The sequence below is a fragment of the Scatophagus argus genome, chromosome 18 (assembly GCF_020382885.2).
Source record: "Scatophagus argus isolate fScaArg1 chromosome 18, fScaArg1.pri, whole genome shotgun sequence".
In the NCBI taxonomy this organism is placed as follows: Eukaryota; Metazoa; Chordata; class Actinopteri; family Scatophagidae; genus Scatophagus; species Scatophagus argus.
Window position 1 is genome coordinate 15,184,012 of NC_058510.1, and position 13,681 is coordinate 15,197,692.

The window sequence follows — 13,681 nt, forward strand, 5'->3', positions numbered from 1 at the left end:
CAGAATCACTACTTCACATTTTATCAACCCGTTCAAGAGCGAAAACTACAGAAAACTGCGATTACATCCCAGTATTTTTTCTATTTCTGATGTGTCAAGAAACGTCTCAACATTTGAGAATTTCATTGTTTCCAGCAAATGGAATACAGTATGGAGCCTCCACAACACATCAGTTGCTTGAAACCAGAACTTTGCTTTACTTGTGTAGTTATGTTGCACCAAGTTATTTTAATATTCAGCACCTTAATTTCCCACATTTTTTGGTCTTGGCACACATTAAATCAGTTATATATTTATTGATTTTCCTGTGTGTGTACTGTGTAATGTCAGAGGAGCAATCGAGACAATGTTAAGGCGAGCTCATTTAACTGAAAACACTTGTGGCTGAGTCGTCATAGAAGGCAAAATTTTTTTTTTTTTTAAAAATTCTGTGATCCAAAAAGCATTTTCCCAAAAGACCACCATTATAAAACAAACAATAGTAATGATTACTCTTTGTATTAGAAGTTTTTAATCCATGTTTTGTATTTCTAAAACTTTCCCAGGACCTAGAAAAGTGCTTTTTATTTGCACAGCATCATGCTAGAGTAAAATCTATTGGCAGAGCAGGAAGGCTCGGACACAGGCCAACAAGGAAAACACTGCGCGGCGCAGTGGACTAAAAGCACAAGAACGGACAAATGGAGCTCAAAAGTAAAAATGAGCAAAGATAAAGAAGAGTAAAATAAATTAAGTTTTATTATTTTGAATCAATTGATTGGAAGTGGAAATGAAAACTATAAAGCTTTTTCACTATTTTTATTATACAATTAACAACAGTATTTAATGATGTATTCAGTTATATCGTATTTCTGACTTGTCTGATAACCTGTTAAGGGGCTCCATAAAAAAATCAAAAAAAAAAGAAAAAAATTCATTATCACCAGTTAAAAATATGTGAATGAGTCTGGCAAGGCTTCCACAGAGAAGGCCTAAAAAATCTTTAAAATGATTACAGACCACAAAGTAAGCCTGAATTGTCCGGTATTATCTACATACCATATGTAACACATAAAAACTTGGCATTATCTGCAGTGTGACAACAACGCAACAAGAAACAAGAAAACAGACAGAAACTCTTAAGTGGTGTCTCCCGTTTAAATCTTAATACTTCAACTTTTGTCTTCACTTGATTTGTCAAAGAAACAAGGAATGAAATATATTTAGCATCCCCCTCATGTTCTGTAAAAACTGATCCAATATAAATATTTTAACATCATTCTGTGTTTTTTTCCTTTTTTTACAGTATGACCTCACTGGTGCTGTATTTACACTGTACAGAGACAATTTAGCAAAATGTATACAATCTATTTTTTTGTAAGCAGTGTTTCAGTTGTCACTTAATGCTTTGTCATTCATTTCGGTCCTTTCCAAACGACAACAACAACAACAAAGAAAGAAAAACAACCCTGAAGAATTCTGCTTTTAGTGGCTTCTAAATGTTGATATTCCATTTGTGCTGTTTCTGTGTAAGCTGGAAGAACCATACAAAAATGTAAAAGAAAAAACAAAACAAAACAAAAACTTCAGTTATTTGTTCTATCCCTCTGGTAGAAAGGGGAGAAGTGTTAAACTAGCTTATTACAGGCACCACAGGTCAGGACAATGGCAGTGAATTGAGTACAACATAAGGTCTACAGTATGCCTTATCTGACAGAGAGTGGTGGACCACTGCCTTCCAGTCAATCTGCTCCCAAGTATGCATGCTTCATCGTATTTACTCACAACAACAAAGCACTGCATGAATATTGCTTTAAGTGAATAGCTGTACGGTGGCTGGATGGCCTCGATGAAGAGAAGCTATAACTAGAAAAGCACAGTCCTGTCAAAACGCCGTCTGAACATGAGCTTCACTAAAATGGCTACAATGTAAAGGAATGCTTGGTGGAATATGTTGTCAGGGAGCACAAATGATATGTAACCAGTCCAAAAGTATTGTCTTGTATGTGAACAGTGGAATGTGCATGTCTTTTCCATGTGTATGCTTGGATCGGCAAGTGGAAGTTTTTGCTGGATGGGAATGCAGAGGAACATATGAACAAAAAAACACTGACACAAACCAAGGAATTCAGCACTTTAAAACTTTGAAATGTGCCTGTAAGCTGTCAAAAAAAACAAAAAAAACCCAAAAACATCAGTCATCTTGTGCTTCAGGTAAGAAACCGAACCACAAGATTAAAACGAAAGGAATGTACACGGCCACCGTCAAGCAACCGCACAAGTCTGTCCAGCCTCAGAAGGAATTACAGAACGTCGCCGCCACTTTCGCGTTAGGCTTGCTCTTATCTTCTCTTCCCCAGCTTCACACAGTCTCTCATATCGTCGGCTGTGTTTGTGTTTGGCCTCTTCTTTTCTTCTGCAGTCAAGGTCTTCATTCCAACAACTTTCACTCACACACTTCAGTTTGGTTCAGCTCAGCTCCGTTTGGTTCAGTGCAGGCAGCCAGTGGGACTTCTTTTATGTACAATGACCAAAGAGGGTGCAATCACACTTGTAAAAGTGCTAGATTTTGTGTGTGTGTGTGTGTGTATTCCAGACAGACCCACTAATGCACAGGACTCCTGCCCACCTGGGGTGCCTGCTTACTAGGCAGAAATACAGTATGGTATTGTCTGACAGGTCCATCCAAGTGCTGCATGCAGCCAGTGTTATGAGATGATGGCTGGACACCACCGCACCACCGTCAGGTTGTCCGCACTCACTGATCGCTTCTTGGCTTGTTTCCTCAAGTCCTTGTATTTGTCATCACACAACCGCGAGATGGCCTGAAAGTCAAAACACAGCAAAAATGAGATGAAGATGGCGACGTTTTATTTAGTCAGCAAGTATACAAAATATGAGGCAGCAATGCATGTCCTTCAGTGACCCCTGTCTATTTGTGTGTGCCAGATCCACAAACCTTCAAGGGCTTCAGCAACCTTGAAGGTACACCAGTTCCACAGGTGGACCAAAATGTTACCACATGGTTCAGATCCATTAAGCGTAAATAAATCATAACAGGGTCTTAGAACAGCCAAAACTAAATGGAACGCAGCCATTATTTATGTCATTAATTAGAGCTGTGATGAGGCCTGCTTTGATCAAACTGAGGGTCTTCTTTTGGAGAGCAAAAAAAGCAGGCACAGATGCATCTGCCAACGTCAACTGAGCACATACTGCCGTTAAGAACTGTTTCAAACACTGACCGCAATCAGGCAGACAGGGAGGGGGAGACAGATGTTGAGGCGGTGAAGCTAATTACTGAGTAACACAGCACACACACTGTCCTTCACCCAGCTGACGAACTGCAGTCTGTGTTTTATGTGTACGTGCGTTGAGCTGAGGCACTTCAAAATACTAATTAGCGGGTTGGTCTCAGTTCAGTGTAATCCACATGGTTAGGCCACGATTAATCAGGTCTGGATTGTTTTTATTTTCTGGATTTTTTTGTTTTGTTTTGATTTGTTTAAATGTACTAACTCACCTCTAGTTTTTGAGCCTTGTCCCTGCTGAGAGGTTCCAGGGGGAAGCTGAGGTTGTTGGCCTCAGCCAATGAGCGCAGATCAAAGTAATACTTGGCGTAGACGCTGGACGGCACGTTGATGTTGAACTGCAGCAGCTCTAGAAATTGACGCTCCAGCTCATTCCTTTATTTTCGTCAGCGAGAGAGAGAGAGAGAGAGAGAGAGAGAGAGAGGATGTGTGAGTTGAGTAAGTGACAAAAACAACCAAATAATATACTTGGCTAGGAACCAGACCAAAGCAAGATTGAAATAAAGTTAGATCACCATCACTGGATTATCTGTCCAAATAAAGAGCATGTAGAGTAGACAAAAAGACGAGGGAGAGAGTGCTCATGAGGCAACCCTGGCAAATCCATCACCTCACACAGACGGTGGGTGTTATTTTCACACGTACAGTGCCAATAAACATATACCAAGTAAATCCCCGGTACACCCACCAAACACAAGCCTCTCCTCCTCCTAAAAACGGTCGGTATCTAAGCAATTGGGCTCTGAGCATTATTTGTACTAAATAGAAAAAAAAAGAGTAATAATCTCACATCCTGAAACTGCTATTGTCACGCACTGCCCCGTGCTGCACATCACTGTGATCCCCTCGGCAGAGCGATGACAGCCTCTTTCATCTGGTTCTCTTCATTCATGACCGACTCATTCTGCACTGTAACCTGCATAAGAAGCACTATCCATCTCTTCTTCCTAGCCTTTGTTCCCCACCCACGCACACTTACAGGCATGCAGCAACAGACGAGCTAAATTTAGACTCTGCTGTAGCCAAACTCTGCCTAATAACGCAGCTTCTTTTTTATCTCGCCATAGCACTATTCTCATCTTCTTTTTTTTTGTTGCGTTTCTCCGATCCTCAGAATTCTTCCCAGACTCTCCTGCAGTTATTTCAGTCACGCTTGAGCCTGCTGGGGTGTGGAAAGGGGAATTCACTCAGATATGTTCACTAGAATGGATTTAAAAAAAGACTGAAATTGATCTTCCGATGAAATCTCCGGTCAAGCACTGAGTCACTGTCCAGAGAGATAGTTCCAAACAGGTGGATTACGGTTAGTGCTCTGTAAAATCTGAGCCCAAGGACAAGAATATACAGCCACTGGTGCAGAGGAGTGTGAATGCAGCAGAGGTGAGAGGTCACAGCAGTGGCAACACGTCTGCAGCATCATGTTCCCCCTCAGAATAAGTTAAATAAATTCCTGTGGATCTGAGGTGGATGTGGTATATAGGACAGAGTGGTGGGTCTTAAAGCTTCTCTCCTGTCTCCCCTGCTCCTGTCCTCTGCTTCGGTAGGAACCTTTATATTAAGCCTGCCACCCAGTAAAAGCCATGCATCTCTTACTGTCAGCAGACTTCTAAACCTGCCGTGTTTCAAGCCCGGTGGTTACAAGTCGACAGGCATAAATCATGCTTTAACAAAGGGGAGAGAACATCTTATTAGGTGACAATACTTCATCATAAGGCTGAGTTGTATTTAACTGAGCCAATATACTGTATCATTGGCTTTTTGGGACCACTCCAGGAGCCACAACAAAAGACAGCCATAGGTGTCAATCAGACAGAGCAGAGGTCGCTCTAAACATGTCCATACATTCCTCTTGCAGCCAGACAAACAGACTATTCTCAGAACGGAAGGAGCCTGAATGTGAGTCACTGAATGGGAGTGCAGACAGGTATGGCAGTTAAGAGGAATGGCTGCGACTGTAAACCAAGTACTGTTCTGGAAAGGCTTTCCACAAGAAGTTTTGCCCATTCCTGCAGTAGAGCAGGTCAGGCACTGATGTTGGACAAAAAAAAGGCCTGGTTCAGAATCTCTGTTCTAGTTGATCCCAAAGGTGTTTGATGGGGTTGAGGTCAGGATTCTGTGTGGGTCAGTCAAGTTCTTCCACACCAAACTCATCCAACAATGTCTTTATAGAGCTTTGCTTTGTGCACTGAGGCACAGTCATGCTGGAATAGAAAAGGGCCTTCAACAAACTGTTGCCACAAAGTTAGAAGTATAGCATTGACCAAAATGTCTTGGTATGGTGAAGCATGAGGATTTCCCTTCACTGGAAGTAAGGAGTCGAGCCCAACCCCTGGGAAACAGCCCCATTCCAATACTTTTGTCTATATAGTGTATGTGAACATACCAACTGAGTGATGTAGCCAACTATATGGCTATGCTTATTGGACAAATTAATTCACACTGCTCTTCCTTGAGACGCTTGTGCCAAAAAAGAACCTTTTAATGAAACTTTATGTTTTAAAGATCATGATGCCAGATCACCCACAACTAAGCTTTGCATATTTATTAGTGGGCCATTATGACACTATTACTTTTGCTCATACTTCTTATTATTATTATTCTCCTTCTTCCAGACAAAATTTCGTCGCGACTAGTCCTGCAGCTTTTTTGAGCATCCTGAAACCTTTACCCGATGTGCGGCCATATAAGGAATAGAGTGCTATCTGTTTTGGTTCCGATCTGATAAACGGTTCTCGAGAAAATCGCAAAAAACCAATGGGTGAATGACACAAAACATTGGTCTCATTACATTTGTGTAAGATGCACATGAAAAACGCATGTGTATCGAAAGACGTGCGCAGGCAGGGTCCCGGCGAGCAACATTGGCCCACTCAAAATTTCTTGTGAAATTTTCTAGTTATTATTAGTGGGCCAATAGCATTAGAATGGGGCTTAATGCAAATGTTATGCATCCTATCCATAAAATGTCTTAATATAATAAAAATGTAACAATATGAGCACGTGTTCAGCAACTCACATGTCCTCCACAGTGATATCCTTGAGAATTTGGCAGTAGTCGACGTTCCAGACTGCTTGGTCGTCCCAGACCTTCGATGCCAGGAGGATGGCCCCTAACACGATACGCTTCCAGTTGGCAGGGCAAATGTCGATCTCGGCGTAAGTCAGGAGTCTCTCCAAATACACCTTGAACAAAAACATGTGTCACTTGAAACATCCCTGTAAAGTCTGTCTTTTCTTCCATATAATGAACATTTTAGCAACAATATAACAGAATCTCTACTAGTGTATTAGCCATCATTTTGGTGTTTAATTAGCCTCTGCTCCCCCTGCCTACATTCAGAGCAGAGAGTTTGCTGCTCTCCGTCTCCTGCCCACTCCACACCCAGGTTAAAAACCAGAATAACAGGATGTCATATGCTGATGAAATCCTGCTTTCACTCATTAAAACCAATACTTGGATCGAAACGCTCCATCTCTCTGCCTCTCTCCACATTTTCCTTCCTCTCTCTGTTCCCACAGCCAGACTTCCCATAGTCTACAGATCACAAAGCATGCTGAGCCTGCAGGCACCTGTTCCTTACAAGCTGGAATACTCGTACAGAAGCTTCTGGTACAGTGATCATCGCTTTGTTGAAAAGAGAGAATGTATTCCAGTTTATTTTACAGTCTTTGTTAAACATGAAAGCTACAGTGATCTGCTACATGTCTGGCTTGCTAATGGAGGGTACAATATACCCAATAGCTTTCTCATAAAAGCTCATTTATCTCCCTCCACAGAAAAGTACAATGCCTGTGCAGTACTAAGCAACCTCTCTCTGTCATAAGTATACAGACCTACGCATATCATTTCTTTAATTTTCACTTTTCTTATATGTACTTGTTGATTTGAGCATTCAGTATGGATTTGGTACATACATTTTGTCATTTTAATAAATATTTCACATAAATAGCCTACAATCGTGGCGGTTTGCTCTGTAAAGAAGAGGAATGAAACGCTGAAGCAGGACTGAATACATGTGTGGGACCCGAGTGGGATGGTAAGGTTACAGGGAGCAGAGGTACAGAAGGTGCAGGACTTTAAGTACTTGGGGTCAACAGTCCAGAGCAAAGGGGACTGTGGGGGTGAAGAGGCATGTGCAGGCAGGATAGAATGGGTGGAGAAAGGTATCAGATGTATTGTGTGATAGTAGCGTACCAGCAAGAATAAAAGGAAAGGTTTACAGGACAGCAGTGAGACCAGCGATGCTGTATGGTCTAGAAACAGTGGCTTTGAGGAAATGACATGAGGAAGAGCTGGAGGTAGCAGAGCTGAAGATGTGGAGGTTTACTTTGGGTGCGACCCAGATGGATAGGATCAGGAATGAGTATGTTAGAGGGACAGCTCCTGTGAGATGTTTCAGAGATAAAGTTAGAGAGGCCAGGTTGGGATGGTTTGGACATGTTCAAAGGAGGGATAGTGAAATATAGGTCGAATGATGCTGATGTTAGAGCTGCCAGGCAGGAGATCAAAGACCAAAGAGGAGGTTTATGGATGTAGTGAAGGAGGACATGAAGGTAGCTGGTGTGAGGGAAGATGAGGATCAGGCAAGATGGAAGAGATGGATGCATCGCTGTGGCGACCCCTGAAGTGAACAGCCGAAAGGAAACGAAGAAGAGATTCAAAATGTCAAAAAAAAAATGTGACAAAAAAAAAAATTCCTTGAGCAAAAACTTTGTTTTCTGTCAGAAGTGACAAAGAAAAGCAGTAAAATCCTCACATTTGTGACTGTGAAAATAGTTGTTAGCTAATTTTCAATTGATGAATTCATCATGGCAGCTCCAATTTCCTGTAGGTTCAACTGAATTCAGACCAGCTTAAAGCTCTGAAGATTGTCATTTCACATGACAAGTCTGACAAAAAAATGTGTTTTTCCAGACAGACACATTACGCATTTGGTGTAGAATATGCAGTGCATTCATCTGATGATAAATTCTGTCTGAATCTGCACAGCGGCAAAAGTGCCAGTATCATGTGAATCAAAACAGAAACCTGGAAAACCGTTGGAAAGCAGATATCTCTTACACGATTATTATCATTTCATTATCAGACATACAATGGCACCTTGTGTTTTAAACAAAACAGAGATGTATCCTGGCTTGACTTGCTCACTAGCATAGCTCAGGTGGTTAATTGGACAAGTCGTACTGGGTTGGGCTTTGTGTCTGCAGGCAATGCTAATGTTGTAGTCCTGAGCCTGCAAACACACGTCACACATCACACTCATCTGGCAGCAGGCAGCAAACAGAACTGAAGAAACTGCATGAAAATTAGAGGCAGACCACATGCTGAGCAATGTGAGTGATATGAATGCAACAGCACAGAAAGAAAACTATACAACACAGAATCCAGAGGCAGGGTGGTTAGCATAGTATAGCCCTGTGCAACCAGATGGAACCCAAATGATTTCATTTTGTGATTGTTGAGCTGATGTCACAGAGGAGATTTAGTACTGACAGAGAAGGTGGTCTCCATGGAGCTTAAAAGTTCAACATTTCTGAAACAGAGGATTAAACACTGTCATTAAAAAATGGCTGATACTGAACAACATAATATTCACTTAATTTAAAAGGCGATGCTGCTCTGATAAGAGTGTTGCATCACATCTTTTATTCAAAGCAATGACAAGCCAAAGCACCAAGCACTTGATTTAAAGCTGGAGGTTCACTCAGTCAGTACTGAGCCAGTGTTAATCGTATGCAATAACTCTCTCCTGTTAATGGTGCACGATGATTCAGTTAATGCAGGTAGACAATAAAATGTAACAGCAGCATATCAGTCTAGTATGAAACACCTACAGTTATGCTAAATAAGTAAATGCTTTTAACTTGATATAAACTAATAGTTTCTGAGTGAGACACCAATGGATGACCTGGAAATGGCTTTGTTATTGTTAGAGTCTATGGAGCTGTAGTAGTTATAAGTTGGTGCAAACTACTAGAAATCTTGAGCAAAGATTTATCTCCACATGCAGACTTCTTGGACTTGGACCTTGTCCTTCCCCTTCAAATCCTATGATGTAACAAAACACAAACGCAAAGGAGGGAAGATGTTCAGCTTCCCTCTCAGCTCCCCCCCTAGAATGAGCTGCTTCAGTGAAGATAGCCACCAGCTAGCTACTCTACAGGATTGGGAGAGGCTGACCATGTACCAAATCTTGTTAAGTTTGACACATTTTTTTCAAGAATGTGTCTGTGCGCACACACCAACCTACTCGCCCATCCGTAAAGTTTACACATGTATGCATCTGTCAGGAGGCAGAGTAATTCAATACTCGTCCACCAGGCCAGCCACATTAATCCCACACTTCCCAGTCTGCAGGGGCACACGTGTCAGCCAGTGCCGCAAAGTGTGGAAAGACATGTTTCTGGGCAGATGTGTGGGGGGAGAGAGAGAGGGAGAGGGAGTTCATTTCAAACTGCACGTGATGAAAAAAAGGAAAACCAGCACAAGTATATCAACCTGATTCTGTCGTGATTTAAGAGAGGGTATGTATGCCTTCACAAAACACATGCTGAAGAAATGAAGAATCGGGGTAAGAGAGAAGAGAAAGAGAACTAGAAGTAAAACTATCCCTGTTTGTACATTTTAAGGTCAGCAGTCCAGAAGTCATGGGGAGTGAACCTATTGCACAGTAAAACACAAATTACATCCACTACAGGCTTAGACTCCTTGACACCACAGTAAATATGACAGGATATTGCACAGATCAAACTGATGTTGGGTAAGAGTCTCAGGAAGGCAACATAAAGAAGACAGCACATGACAAGAGAGAGAGAGAGCAGAAAGAGAACCAGGAAGCAACACTCCCTCCTGGTGTCAGTACAGTAACAGACTCACACATACATGCACAGTTCTTCTTGCTTAGGAAGATTCCTAACTGAATGAAATGACCCGGAAACATGCAAGTGTCAGCAGTGATGAGAACTCTCTGAATTCTCTGCATACTAATGACAGGTGCTGCAGCGCCTCCTTTCTTTTCTGCTTGAGCACAGGATGCATGGGACTGTCCTTCAACAAAGCGAAGGAGATAATGTTACACCATTCGTTGCCACAGCAACATTTAATGCAACACACAATTCAGCCAATCCCGAATAAAAAACAACAAAACAATCAAGTCGACATTTCAAGTTGTTCACTGAGATGTGTGGCGGTTGCTTAAGTGATTATATGCATAAGCACATTAACTAATCAGGTATTGACCCTATAACGGAAGCCTGTCTTTCAATAAAAAGCGATGTGAGATATTTTTAGCCTAAAGTTTTTAACTCAAGATATTTGAAACTCGAATGATGATATGTACAGCAGTAAATCCGTATGCCTATCTTTAACAGTCAGTTCCATACAATCATGCTAACACGAGAACGTTTTACACCGCAGCTGACCGCAAACTTGAAGAATAAAGTTCTGTTTGTCAAAGCCACCACAGCAACTACACAGGCAGGAACTACAAGAAGCTGAAGAGAGGGAGACAGCACCCGGATGAGGGCTAGAGATGTGATTCCACTCCATCATAGTTTATAATAACGCAGCGCAGTGAGGATACAGACGTTTGACAGGGCAGATCTATGTCATACACTTCACTGATAAACCACAGAACTGCAGAGTAACATTAAGCTTTGTGATCAAAGAAAGTTTTTTAGATCGTGCCCGCTCTTCTGTCCATATTCTCATGCTCTCCCTGTTTCATTCTTCTACATGAGGACTCTCTCTCTGCCGCGAGCCTGCACCACGCTATTTTAATCAGCTGATGGTTTTTTTTCATGTGCATCTTACACATCTAATTCCAATTTTGGTAATGAAATAACATTTTTTTTATTGGTTTGTCTCCAATTATACAGCCCACATGAAACAACACAGTAAGAATGCACAGGGTCAGCCATCTCAGATGCACTTTTAGTAGTCCATTTTCAGAGCACTGTAGTTTCATCATGGAAGACCCACATCAATATCATCCAGGGCTCCATAATTACAGAGCACCACGGTTGTCTTATCCCAATACCTTCCGAATTCTCCTTGATTTCATTTAGGAAGTGTTTAGGAAGCGACGTAATTTTCTTTTTGGACTATTGGATTGCACTTATACACTTACCAGTGTGACGATGGCACACTCAGCAGTGAGCTGTGCAGCGCTGAACAGCGTCCTGACAAAGCGGTAGATCTGTTTCTGCTCGGGGTCGTGTTTGTCGTAATCAGGAGGAACCTCCGACTTCTAGGACAGAAGATAACAAAATGTAAATGAGCCTCTGATCCGACTATTTACCCAAATGGAAACAAAAGCTGCTTACAGCTTTTGACTTTTGATTATAAATGAGTATTCATTTTGAATCAAGCACTTTGTGAGATTTTAAATATGGAAAATCAAACAAAGTGGTTATGTAAGTTATTGGAATGAAAACTTCAGCAAAAAACCTCAGCTAAAAATAAATGTGAATGATCCAAATGGGTCCTGAGATTATTACTGTGGCTTGTCTTGTTGATAAATCCTGACAGCTCTACAGTTTGCGCATTATGAAAATTTTACTTCAGCTAAGGCCTTACCGAGAGCGGATGCAGTTTCTCATCAAAAATGTCTAACAACATTCTTCCATCGACATCTCTGAAATGACAAGCAGGCAGTAAGATTACATCAGATTGGAAACATAACACCCAATATTTACACCCCTAAAACTGTCATAGGCTGCATATTATATTTTGTTGATTTGGTGGACATTTTTATTGAGGATCTGACTTTTTCAAAAGGTCTGGACTACTTTCCACTCTTCAATTCATTTCATTTATACCTAAGCATGGATTATATTCACAAAAGAGAAAATTGGCAAGTGCCACAAATTCTCTGAAATCACTGCTATGTGGCACTTAAGAATCTTCTTGTGTAATGTCCTCTGGTGTCCTTACACACCTCAACAAAGCCTTCCTTAGCAGAATGATGCTCAGTTCTTGATATGGAGTCAGCCAACAGACAGAATGTCACAATCACTACAAGAGCTTGACATTTCACAGTAAGTCTTGGGGAACAAAGGTGACAACTTTGTCTTTTGATGCAGGACTGTGGCGTTTATGGGTAGATAAGGGAAAAAAATATGAAAATATACCTGTTCTTTATGTGGTAGTATATGGCGAGGGCTACACTGTAAAAACAAAAGACAAAAAAAGGAGCTTTTCAAACTGAAACCGGTGGTGAGTCAAAACATGTCTCCTGAATATCAGATAATGAATCCTTTCATGTTTGGCAAAATTGTGTAAAATGTGGTTACCATTTTATGGTGTATTTGAGGTTGGGCTGGCTGACGGTGCTGTCATCAAGGAATATGGTGGAACATGAGCTGTACTTCCGTCTCACTGGGCCTGGATGATGCTGGAGTTCATACACACACACACATATATACATACATGTAAACAGACAGACACACGTGGACTCGAATCTTCTAATTTCTGTTACACTGGGACAAGCCAAAAGGCCTGCTGACAGCCATGAAAAGTAGGACACCTGCAAGCCCAAAAACCAGTTCTGTCGACTCTCCTCTGTCTGCGCCTGACGTGGTTGCACGCGAGGATGGCATTTATGGTGGAGAGTATCTTTACCAAGCCACCAAAGATCCACTTAGTTGTGAACTATCTCTTACTTGGCTCACTTTATTTTCAGTCATTTTTCCCTGGCACATACACAACCAGAGATTTATCACAGCTGGGTCTTTTCACTGATTCATCAGTAAACATGACATATTTAACCCATCCATGCAGTGGGGGCGGAGGGAATGATGGACACAGATGGACTCCACCATAATGTGATGATAATGTTCCAGCTACATTCCTACTACATCTAAATCATGACATTCATCTACATGTCACAGCTCAAGTCACAGCTCAGAACACACACAAATAAGACTACAGGAATCTGTGGGGTTTGAAGAGGGAGGGTCATTACAAAAAGATAATCTTGAGGACTTTACCTTGCTCTCCGAAATGTGTGTAAACTTGCAAAAAATACAAGACATTAAAATCACCACATAATACGCACAGTTGTATTGCACTACCAAATGAATGACAAATGATAAAATCAACTTCATAGTCTTTAGCTTTTGTGTAAGATCCACTACTACCCCTCTAATGCATCATAAATTACGTCCGTTATCTTACTTACATGGTTGATGTAAAGGCTCTTCCGCTTTTCTCGAACTGAAAAAGAAAATGAGAGAACAAGTGTCAGCAACAAACACTTGAAGCTCAGCATGAGTGCAGTGCATAGCCCTCACAGACAGGGAGCAGCATTTACCCAGGGCTTATAAGTTGCCTGTCATAAAATTTGAGAGAAATATTAGACGAGCACTGTTTTGTTCCCAAGAATTCCACA

At 41.4% G+C, this 13,681-nt stretch overlaps 1 protein-coding gene across 4 annotated transcripts in view; it reads right to left on the reverse strand.

The window, feature by feature from the left end:
• Window positions 1–783: 783 nt before the first annotated feature.
• ccny (cyclin Y) overlaps window positions 784–13,681 on the reverse strand; it is a 36,590-nt gene continuing 23,692 nt past the window's right edge. For 2 of the 4 annotated variants that reach the window (XM_046371216.1, XM_046371214.1), the window contains 9 exons: window positions 13,472–13,506; window positions 13,281–13,304; window positions 12,585–12,685; window positions 12,423–12,458; window positions 11,869–11,926; window positions 11,420–11,539; window positions 6,307–6,473; window positions 3,503–3,665; window positions 784–2,804 (listed from right to left, as the gene is read on the reverse strand). In XM_046371216.1, coding sequence (XP_046227172.1) covers window positions 2,688–2,804; window positions 3,503–3,665; window positions 6,307–6,473; window positions 11,420–11,539; window positions 11,869–11,926; window positions 12,423–12,458; window positions 12,585–12,685; window positions 13,281–13,304; window positions 13,472–13,506 — 821 coding nt within the window. In that variant the 3' untranslated portion in view covers window positions 784–2,687. The remainder of the gene's footprint in view (window positions 2,805–3,502; window positions 3,666–6,306; window positions 6,474–11,419; window positions 11,540–11,868; window positions 11,927–12,422; window positions 12,459–12,584; window positions 12,686–13,280; window positions 13,305–13,471; window positions 13,507–13,681) is intronic. The other 2 variants (XM_046371218.1, XM_046371217.1) reach the window with 1 other exon arrangement.